Source organism: Hylobates moloch, unplaced genomic scaffold (assembly GCF_009828535.3).
Source record: "Hylobates moloch isolate HMO894 unplaced genomic scaffold, HMol_V3 SCAFFOLD_17, whole genome shotgun sequence".
NCBI lineage: Eukaryota > Metazoa > Chordata > Mammalia > Primates > Hylobatidae > Hylobates > Hylobates moloch.
The window spans coordinates 7,149,785-7,161,524 of record NW_026652292.1 but is presented as its reverse complement, the minus strand read 5'-3'; the positions used below and the strand labels follow the sequence as shown (position 1 = coordinate 7,161,524).

General features: G+C 38.7%; 1 protein-coding gene across 10 annotated transcripts in view; it reads right to left on the bottom strand.

Annotated features, from left to right (window-relative positions):
- MTRR (5-methyltetrahydrofolate-homocysteine methyltransferase reductase) overlaps positions 1-11,740 on the bottom strand; it is a 69,970-nt gene that overhangs the window by 17,131 nt on the left and 41,099 nt on the right. For 6 of the 10 annotated variants that reach the window (XR_009210672.1, XR_009210673.1, XR_009210671.1 and 3 more), the window contains 6 exons: positions 10,178-10,296; positions 9,068-9,160; positions 8,778-8,960; positions 5,972-6,109; positions 4,897-4,982; positions 1,575-2,467 (listed from right to left, as the gene is read on the bottom strand). Coding sequence is in view for 2 of the 10 variants with exons in the window: in XM_058430335.1 (XP_058286318.1) it covers positions 4,931-4,982; positions 5,972-6,109; positions 8,778-8,960; positions 9,068-9,160; positions 10,178-10,296 (585 nt within the window). In the remaining 8 variants the exon portion in view is untranslated. Of the gene's footprint in view, position 1; positions 2,506-4,896; positions 4,983-5,792; positions 6,110-8,777; positions 8,961-9,067; positions 9,161-10,177; positions 10,297-11,740 lie in introns of those variants that run through there. The other 4 variants (XR_009210667.1, XR_009210669.1, XM_058430335.1 and 1 more) reach the window with 4 other exon arrangements.

The following is an 11,740-nucleotide window of genomic DNA, read 5'->3' as shown; positions in this document are numbered from 1 at the left end:
AGAAATAAATGTTTTCCAAATGTTTAAACAAAAGTCATCATGAGGAAAAATTCAAGTGGTCACACACACAATAACAGAACTAAAGTAACTCCATTTGTATTTCTTCATGTTGTTTATAATTTCTATGCTATCATTTTAATTTTGAATCTACTGTTTAAATGCACAGGGACTGGAGACATGGACTGCACCAAAGCAAACTCTAACAATGCTGAACTCTTAAAAACGTCTCTCAAAAAAAAAATCCATGAACTCTCATTCCTTGTTCATGGGAATGTAAAATAGACAGCTACTTTAGAAAACAGTTTGACAGTTTCTTAGAAATTAAAAGAAAAACTTAGCATACGACCCAAAAATCCCACTCTGATGTATTTATCCAGGTAAATTAAAAACTTACGTTCATGCAGAAATATGTATGCAAATGTTTACAGCAGCTTAATCATAATTGTCATAAACTGGAGGCAACCAAGATTTCCCTCAATAAACGAATGGATAAATAAACCACTGTACATCCATATAACAGAATAGTACTGAGCAATAAAAAGGAACCAGATATCAATTCACACAACAACATGGGTTAACCTTAAATATATTTCACTAAGTGAAATAAGTCTGACCCAAAAAGCTCAATGTTGTATAATTCCAGCTATATCACACAGTCTGGAAAAGGCAAAACTATAGTCATGGAAAATAGCTAAGTGGTTGTCAGGGGTTCTCTGATAAAAGGAATTGTGACTTACTGGAGAAATGGTGGATTCTTAACACTGGGACAGATAAAAAACAAGGGCAACCTGGAGCATTTTAGACTACCAAAAAAACGAAGTGCTGAAACAGTGAAACAAATTATACATATCGCAAAACATCATGTATAAACAACATTCATATATATGTGAAACTTTAAAAGACAAAAATAGTTCTGCAACTGCAAAGCCTTTAAGATTCTGGCCCAGCCAAGGATGTCAGATCTCACTGTCATCAGCGTTTCTTTGTCTCCCTTTCCATTCTCCTTAGTAAAATGGCTTGGCCCTCCTCCCCAACAAAAAAGGAGAGCATGGCAAAGGAACACAACAGTCACCCTGAGAGACGTCACATACGATCATTTGAGCAATAAAATAAGTAATACAGTATTATATTATAACCCAAAGTATTAAATAAATATCCATGAGTCCATACTTCCAGAAATACATGATAAAATAAATAAATTGGGAGAAGAACAGCTTTTCCTTGCAAAAGAATTACAAATCATACATGTAGATAGTAACCCCTCCAGGAGGTGGAGCTTAATTTCTCTTCCTTTGAATGTAGGCTGAACTTAGTGACTCATTTCCAAACAATGTCATATGAAAAGGGAAAAAGAGTAACCGCATAGTAGAGAAACTGGCAGATACCATCTTACCAAAGAGATCAGGGTTGAGATCCCTAGTGATTAATCATATTATACCATATACTCCATGATATGAAATGATGAGAAAAAAAAAAACAAAACTGCTAGTGTGCTCTCCTCAAAACCCATAAACCCAGTGTAATCATGCGTAAACCTCAGACAAACCCAAATTGAGGAACCTCCTACAAAATACCTGACAACGGCTCTTCAAGGTCGTGAAAAACAACAAAAGATGAGAAACTGTCACAGACTGGAGAAGACTCAGGAAGCAAAAGAACAAAATGCAATGTGATGTCCTGGATGAAATTCTGGAACAGAAAAATGTTGGTGGGAAAAGTGAAGTTGGAATAAAGCCTGTGGTTTAACTTTCAAAAATGGGCATGTGCACAGCTTCCTAAGCACACAGCGGGTGCTCACTTCCCAAGGGTAAGGGAGGCACTGAATATGCGGGCAGCCCACCCTAAGGAAAGAATCGTGAGAAAAGTGCCAGCCTATAAAGTCCTAGCATTACTGTTAAACAGGGCACTTGACCTTGGTGCCAGCTTGGGTCTCTTCCAAGCATTCTCTCCTTTCCTTTCTTCCCTGCTCCACAGCCTTTTAAATAAACTTCCACTCCTGCTCTGAAACTTGCCTTGGTCTTTTTCTGCCTTATGCCCCTCAGTTGAATTCTTTCTTTAGAGGAGGCAAGAATTGAGGGTGCTGCAGACCCGTACAGATTCACTGGTGGTAACTCAAATACCTTCCACCATTAACGCTGACCAAATGGATTTGTATTTAGAGTAAAAGCCAAAATCCTATGAGGATCTGAAACCATTATCAGACCTCCCCATTTCTCTCCTGTAGTCATCACTTATTAGTTTCCCCCTTTGTCACTGCTCAATACTCAATGCCCTCCTTGCTGTTCCAACTTGCCTGGCAGTTCTGTCACAGGCGTTTGAACTGGAGAGACTCCATCTTGAATGGGGCACGGCAAAATGAGGCTGAGGCCTACTGGGCTGCATTCCCAGGAGGTTAGGCATTCTTAATCACAGGATGATAGGAGGGCGGCAGGATTGGTATCACAAGATACAGGTTGTAAAGACTCTGCTGATAAAACAGGATGCTGTAAATAAGCCAGCCAAAACCTGCCAAAATCAAGATGGCAACAAGTGACCTCTGGTAGTCCTTACTGCTATCATACGCTAATTATAATGGATTAGCAGCACCATGACAGTTTACAAATGCCATGGCAACAACCAGAAGTTACCCTATAAGGTCTAAAGTGGGAGGAACCCTCAGTTCTGGGGAAATCCCCCCCTCTTCTTGGGAAAACTCATGAATAATCCACCCTAGCATATTATCAAGAAATAGCCGCAAAAGTAGCCTACCAGCAGCCCTTGGAGCTGCTCTCTGTAGTTGCCATTCTTTTGTTTCTTTACTTCTCTAATAAACTTGTTTTCACTTTATGGATTCGCCCCGAACTCTTTCTTGTGTGAGATCCAAGAACTCTCTCTTGGGGTCTGGATTAAGACACATTTCCTGTAACCATTCTATCTCAGGGCCTTCGTTCTGACTTTTCCCTCCACAAGATACTCATGATGGCTGGCTCCTTTGTCTTTTTCAAGTTTTTACCTTCAGAGACTCCCTGGGTATGAAGTCACACCAACCCTCGAAGACTGCAGGCCACACATCCCATTTACTCTGACTTGTCATCCTCCATAGCCTTTATCACCTTCTCAGACCCCATGCAATTCACGGATTTATTATTTTATGTCTCTCCTCAATGTAAAGCTCCCTGAAGGCCGGGCACGGTGGCTCACGCTTGTAATCCCAGCACTTTGGGAGGCCGAGGCGGGCAGATCACAAGGTCAGGAGATTGAGACCACGGTGAAACCCCGTCTCTACTAAAAATACAAAAAATTAGCCGGGCGTGGTGGTGGGCGCCTGTAGTCCCAGCTACTCGGAGAGGCTGAGGCAGGAGAATGGCGTGAACCTGGGAGGCGGAGCTTGCAGTGAGCCGAGATTGCGCCACTGCACTCCAGCCTGGGCGACAGAGCGAGACTCCATCTCAAAAAAAAAAAAAAGCTCCCTGAAAACAAAGGTGTTTTAACTATTTTGGTCACTGGGTGCACAGTACTTTGTGAAATAGATGAATCCTCCCCCTGGGTATTGTTTCACCTGAATTCCATGTGTACATTTAATAATTTAAGCTATGAATCATCTGCATGTTTAAAATGTTTCACTGTGGCCTTTGTGGGTTTTTTTGCAGTTGGTTTTTTATTACATTAGAGTCAGTGCACAACGCTTTATTTCATGTAATTTGTTGAGTTTTCCTTTATGGCTTAGTTCATGGTCAATGTTTTAAAATGGTTCAAGTGTATCTGAAATCAACATGGGTGCCCAGTTTGTTGGGTGTGGCATATATGTCATACAGTTTGTGGTGAAATCCAAATTCTTTTTATTTTTTATCTGGTAGTTTATGACTCAATAGAATGATTGTTTCAGTACAACAGTGTAACTCACTTTAGAATAATCCACACACTGTAAGTCTGAACCATAGAAAGGAACCCTCCAGATGCAGTGAGCATTCTAATCAGAAATGTCACATTGCAGAACTGCCTACTACAAGCTCTTTTGTTAGTTTTATCACTGATCAGTATGAAGACTGGCTATTAAAAATAATGAGTGCTATAGTGGCTTGTTAGAATAGCAGGTTAGAAAAGGTCCCTCACTGCTAACTACTCCCTACCCCTACATAAACAAGGTTAAAGACTTTATCTAGCAAGGCCTTAGGGTGATGTCTGAGGCTTAACTCTGAAATAGCATGTCCAGTCACTAGGTTAGAGAATGGTTCACGGTAAGGACAAAATTTTGCCCCTGGAGTAGTCACATCCACATTGTGACGCACCTTGAGTAAACTCTTCCTGCAAGATGTGCTGGAGTGCCTAAAGAGACAGCTGGAACTTCATTAGGCTTAGAAACTAGGATAGTAGAACTGTTTTGTGCCTGATTACTAATAAATCATAGATAATAATAAATAATAAAAATAATAAATAACAGATAAATACATATCTGTATGTACAGCAGCATTTATAATGAAATGTATTTTCACTATCACTAGCTCGTAAGGCTGCGGGGAGCAGCTGAACAATACCCACCTGAAACTTAGATAATCTAGCAGTTTCTAGACATAACTTGGATGCTGTGTATAAGCAAATTGGCTTAGTTCAGTTTCCAACACCAAGTTATGATTATTTGTCAGTTTCTTTTTATAGATAAAAGTTTTCGGTCATGTAATTATAGACAGTATTGGTATGTGGACACAAGTTCTTGATTGTTGTATCTTATTAATAAGAAATATTTTTCTCTTTTAATGTTTTCACCTTAAGTGTATCTTGGCTGATACATACAACTTACACATATAATTATGTATGTTACGTAGTACTTGCTTAGTATATTTTCCTATCCCATATTTTTAGATTGGTTTCTATTATAAAATATATTATAATGAAGAGATTACACAACCAAAAACTTACCAAGTTTTAAGATTATGCCATTTCTTTCAGATCCTTATTTCTGAAAAGGATCAAAAGCCTTCAACAGAGATGTTTTAAATCCCAAGCTATCAAATAAAAATACAATATATATATTAGAACAGTGGAGAAAAGTTAACATTTTGTTTTGTTTGGGCAAATTATAACAGGGAATTAGACACTGGGAATCTAAAAATCCAAGGATACTAACTAAAGTCAGTATGTTAGGTCCAGGACACAGCTTGAGTGGTATCATGGAGATAAATAATGTGGGAAAACTAAAAAATGTGCCAAGCAGCAGAAATAAAAGGAGTGAAAAGAGAAGAAAAAGGTTGTATCTTTTTACTAAAATATGTACGTACTGGTACCTATAAATTGAATGCAGATGTCCCCAAATTCTGAAATTGTGACTTAAAAAAAAGTAATGGTGATAGATAAATCATATGCCAGAGTGAAATTTTAAAATACATTTCATATTTCCAGCATCATAAAAATAAATCCTTCTGTAGGCGATTATCCTAAAATATTTTTTATCAGAAATATAGCTTTAGTAACAACCATTTGATGGTTATATAAACATATAACAGATATGCTCTACATGTGTAATTTAAGTACATTAATATAAGTATTCTTTATGGGTACACATCATATAAAAATAAATCATTTTCATATTTTTTTAAATGTTGGCACTGTAAATCACAAGAATGAGCTACTCAGTCAGTCTCCCTATTTCAGGAAGCCTTTGCATGGAAGGACAGAGTCTCTGTGAAGTTCTCTGGGAAGTAAAGGAGGCGCTGATGGGGACTGAAGGCTGCCTCAGCTCAGAAGAGCTCAAGGCAACAGGGCAGTTTGGGGTGAGTCACAGGCACAGGAAGGGCGCAGATGGAAGATATGTAAAATCAAATCAGGGAGTTTTGTTATATTGTTAAATGATCCAATCCCCACTCCGTCTCCTTCAAGAAATGTTAAAAGAAAATTTTCTTCAGAAAATTTAAAGTCTCGCCACTAGTAAAGCTGACTTTTAGTACTTTCAGTCAAAAAAGGTTAATTCTCTTTCTTTAATTTCTGGTTTTATGACCAAATATCCTGAAGATAGCGTTTTTCTTCTTTTAAAGTGGCCAGGGTTTTCATTGCTTCTAGTTTTTCAACTCCAAACTCTTTGCTTATTATTTCCACAAGGGCATCATGTACATCCTTGGCCATATTCTTAGCATCTCTAGAAAAGAAAATAATAAGATGACTGTTTACAAACAGGCATTTTTACTAAATCCTCCTTAATTCACAAGTCTAATTCCCTTTGACTGTACCACCATAGTTCTTCCCTCCCTCTTCTCGGAACATCTCACACAGATCTCCCAGCCTCACTCATGCCCAGGCCAGGCCTTCGCCTACGGTGACTGTTCTAGGAGGCAGAGCTGACCACATGGTTCTACAGCTCCCAATCCTCCACAGGCTCCAGGTCCCGACAGTAGGCCAAGGATTTCCCAGGTGTCAGAGAAGCATCTGAGGTCCCGCCTGACTCCAGCCCAACTGCTGGCTCGCCCCTCATTCCCTGCCTTCCACTCTCAAAGCACACAGTAGACTCGTACTCCTGAAGGGAACTAGATCTCTCGCACACTTCTAGGTTTTTACATACATACAGTTAGTAACAGACACCTTTATTGAGGACTTAGTATGCGACAGATCCTTTTGAATTACTTCTACATCTTAACTCTTCAATTTACAAGAAAGGGGAGGTACCCCTCCTGGATGCTCTTGCAGTCCTCTCTGGAACACTTCCGACGTTAGAAACATCTGTTTATATGTAGCTTTCTCACCAGGGAGTAAGTTGTTTGAGGGTAGGAAGTGTAACTCACTTACCCTCTGACACAGTTTGGATGTGTGCCCTCTCCAAATCTTTATGTTAAAATGTGATTCCCAGTGTTAGAAGTGGGGCTTGGTGGGAGACATCTGGGTCACGGGGGCAGATCCCTCATGAATGGCTTGATGCTATGCTCGCTGTAATGAGTGAGTTCTCCCTCTGAGTTCCTGAGAGATCTGGCTATTTGGGTGTGGTACCTCCCCCTACCTCTTGCTCCCTCTCTTGCCATGTGAGATGCCTGCTCCCCCTTTGCCTTCTGTCAGAGTGGAAGCTTCCTGGGGTCTTTACCAGAAGCAGGTGCTGGCACCATGTTTCCTGTACAGCCTAAACCATGAGCCCATTAAATCTCTTTTCTTTAGTCTCAGGTATTCCTCAACAGAAAAACTAATATATCCTTGTACCTATCGACATCTGAATATGCCCAAGCACTTAGCCAGCATCAGGTGTTTGCTGAATGAAGTAAAGTGTCAGACAAGATTCTACTATGTTAGGAACTGAACATGTCCTGGCCCCTCACAGTGAAATTTTTTGAGAGGTGTCTGTCTCACCTGTCTCAAGAGGCTCTCCCCTCCACTATTCTCAGGGAACTTATACCTCACGATCCTGTGCTCTGCTGTCTTCTCACTTGAGTCATCAGCAGTACGGGCTCCCTCCCTGAGACAGTGCCCTCTTGGCTTTGGGACAATTTTGCTTCTTCAGTGGCTGTTCCTTCTGTCTACTTTGTTCCTGCTTCCCTGACGGACCATCAATGTTCAAGTGCCCTAGGGTTTCTTTCTGAGCCCTCTGACCACTGCTATTAACGCTTCCAAGTGCATTTCACGAATGTGACAAGTAAAGCACCAGCGAATTGGGAGGAGCTATTTCTGGAATAATGTTTTAAGAGTCTGGATATTTAAGATATTCTCTAAGTTCTCAATGACCAGTTATCTGTGATCTGTACAATGAACTCTGCCTCTACTATTGAGAGGTGCATCTCTAAAACTCCAGCCTGTATTTGGCCACCGATGACACTGTCCTCACCAAACAAAATGCAGATTAAATACTTCATTAAAAGCGAAGGAAAATGTAAACCAAAACAATGTCTAGAATTTCTGCCCTTTATCGACCTAAAGCAATGTTTTTCAATTAGGAGTCAAAATCTATTGAAAGGACATGAAATCAACTTAGTAGCCAAAGCTAGCTTTTAAAGCAAACTAAATAAAATGGAAGAGAAATGATCGGAATGTGTTATAAAAACTAAACAGAAAATGTTGCTTTGTTTCATGAAACTTGTTTCAATTATCTTTATACATATGTTCTGGGTCACGATGCCAGTATTTTGTCTTCTGCATTACAGTTGAAAAAAAAAGAACCTGACTTAGAGAATGTGTTAAATCCTAGCAATGTGTTTGGATGAAAAAGTGAATTTCTTACTTCAAAACTCCTTTTTAACTAGCAGAAATTTTTTGAGTCTCATCAAAATAAGCAAGTAAGTGTTAAACAATTTTTCCATGGCAATTACGGGTTTCTGTAACAGATCTTGCCTCAGAAAGTAGATCAAATTTAGTAACACAGAATGTTTCTGGGTTTATGTCAACTTTATCACCATGAACTATGCTTAGAAGAAAAAGAATCCTAGTATCCACATTCTCAGGATCAAAAATACTTTTTCTTTCTTATTAACAGTTCACAACAGCACAAATCACCTATTCTTATATACAACAAAATCAATCTGGAGATTTCAAGTCACATGATTAATGTAGTAACATCAGTGTAATTTTCAAAGGCTGAAAACAGGTATGTAAATGGTACCAAGAATGTACAATGCAAGCATTAACTTTCACCACTATTTCCCTGATAATAACAACTTCTGGGCTATTAAATATGTCAAAATCATTTCGGAACTGTTATTTCCATTCCTGTACTTAAGAATCAAATGTCTTATCCCTACATATCTAGATTACTGGCTTCTCAGTCCTTTGTTTCTTCCACAGACATCACCGATGGCCCTCTCCTACCCTACTTAGGCACGATAACGACTCACCCACACACATAAATATGGCCGTTCTCCTGGAGGAGGATTCTCGCCACCTGCTGGCCATGAAGCTGGATGTTGTCTTGCACATATTTTGCTGGGGCTTCCTCCTCCCCAATAGGAGCATCTCTTGAGAAGGAAACCTTTAGATGAGTTAAGGTCCCTTGCTTAAGGAAACGTCTGAGCTCTTTTCTGAAATATAATATATAATGGATCACTAAAAGGTTGTCAAGCTGAAAAGTCTGAGAATTAGAATTGTACACTCAGTGGTGGAGTACAATACTGGAATTGTACAATACCTGAATAGATAATCCCTATCCTTATGCCTGCAGCCAAAAAACAACCACATTGCTCCAAAATTTCCATCTGGATGTTGTTCTTGGAGTTTCTCTCTAAGTGGAAAAAAAAAAAAAAAAAGTTTAGGTGTGTGATATAAAGAGTATGTAAAACCAATTTCTTTCATTAGGAACTACCACCAACAAACTCAGATAGATTTGTAAAATCCATCTCTGCAGTTGGATATTCAGTCATTTAATTAGCATTTTACTCTCCACAGGCTGTCATGGCCACTCCAGCAGACGCCACGCTAGGGAAGTATGTGGAGAGGCAGCTACATACGACATACACAAAATGAGGACAATTCAAAGTATCACACTGTGAGATCTAGACAGAGTTCTACATTCAATAACATTAATAGCAGTTTTATGAATAAATGAACTTTTACTATGGAAAAGTGGCACAGGGCTGTGAAAGGCAGAATGTGTAAAGTGTCTATGAAATGATGAACACACTGACGAGACAGAGACATCTGTGATTATGCTTTTGCTTCCTTAAGGAAAAATTAAAACAAAATAACTGTCCGAAGGACAGGACTCTACTATCTGAGGAACAGTACCTAAGACTTGCTCATTACTTCACAAATATAAACAGAAGTACAATTTTATCTTACTTATTTCATATCAAATACTTCTGATATAAAGTTAAACTTATTAATATTCTGTTGAAAAATACTGATATTTGAGTTTAATGTTGAAACTTTTACTAAAATTGGATCTCTGTCACTACCAATTTTATCCAATTAAGGGACAGATACAACAGCTGTATATCATCACAGTACGAAGGTATGCCCAATATTTGTCCCCAACCACATATGCTACAAACCACAGTGTAGCTGAGAAAAGAAAAACTAAAAGTGCCACAGCAAAAAAGGAAGTTCTAGTACAAAGCAAAATCTCTACAACATCGTGTGTTTACTTTTCCCATGGTGACAAATTATGTTATCACACATTGAATAATAATTTTTTAAATAAAAATTTTATAATCAAAGTCCAATTATTCTAAAAATGACTGAAGAAACAAAAACGGTTACTCAGGAATACATTTTCCCATTGGCCAAAAGGAGAACATACCTATGTTGTAGGAACCCAATAAACGGTGCTATGCCAGTTCCTGGACCCACCATTATGATGGGGATTGAGGAGTCATTTGGTAAGTGGAAAGAATTGGCTGTTCGAGGAGAGATGGATATCTGAAATATTAAACCAAATGTGGTAAGTATGAAAGAAAACCTAGGCAAGAGTATATAACCAAGATGATCTTTGCTAAACAAATCAGAAAGGGAAAATTCCCATCAAAGAAACATCACTAAATAGCAGCATTAGATTTTACTGAAACCATGAGCACATTTGTCACTACAGAAAGAAGTTTGTCCTGCAAATTTTTCTTTTCTATTCAAATACAAAATGTTTTAAAAAAATGACAGGCATGGTGTCTTTGAGGTAGAACTCTAAATAAATAATCAAATCATATTTCTTGGCCCATAGATAAGATCTACTTTCTGGTGGGCAGACAATAGTACATATTATGGAGAAATGTACCCTAAATATGAAAACAATAAAGATTAGCATCACGATGAGGTTGAAAAATTTTAAATAAAAGTCAGGCACCTTAAAAAGAAATTAAGGGGCTGCTCCAAATATTCTAGATAATGGTGCTGTATTTGCTATTCTGGGTCCAATATTACCCAGAATTATTTTTGTTATAACTAAACAAATCATATAATTATCAAAACCTTTTTGTTAAAATTTCAAAAGATATTTCTGAATCAATCTGAGTATGTTTCACTTCCAGTTTCACTGTCATATGCAAAAGTCATACTGAATGATACCGAGGTTTAAGAATGACAGGATTCCCCTCCACCTTGCATGGTGGTGTAACTGTATATATTTTAACTTTTAACTCAAGGACAACTGTGGGAAGTAATGACGAGCCTCAACACCACACCTTTTAAATGAAGGAATGGCAAAGCTGTGTCTCATTACTGCTCTTACTTGGGAATGAAACTAGTTAACATTACATTAGCCTTATTTGCTTCATTCATTTAACAGATTTACTGAAAGTATTCACTATGACAGGCATTAGGGATACAGAAATGAACAAAACAACACCCCTGTCTTTATGGAACTTACATTCTAGTGGAAGGAAAAGAAAATAAACATACACATTATCACATACATCCACAGAATGATGGGTAATGACTTCCCAATGTCTTAGGAAGCAAAATTACACAGGGTAAGGAAATGATGGGTGTGGCAGTGAGCTGCTAATTCAAACACCAATGTCAAAGAAGGCCCACATCTACAATGAGACCTTTGACCACGATCTGAATCAAGTGAGTTAGCCATGCCAGAGCATGTTCCTGGCAGAAAAGAAAACACATGTACAAAGATCCTGTGACAACAGCACACTTTGTGTGTTCGGGGCTCTCTTCCTCGAAGGCTGTGGTGCTGCTTCACATGGGCGTCTATGTGGAGAGAGTATCATGGCAGATGGGAAGAAGAAGAGAGCCGAGCTACGCCACGCCCACAGGCTTAGTGCGCCTGCTTCAATGTGGTAGATGTCCTTCTGTTCACACAGCCAGGCTGAACATCAGTGGCAGGGTTAATCTGTGAACAACTGTACTATCTGCCATA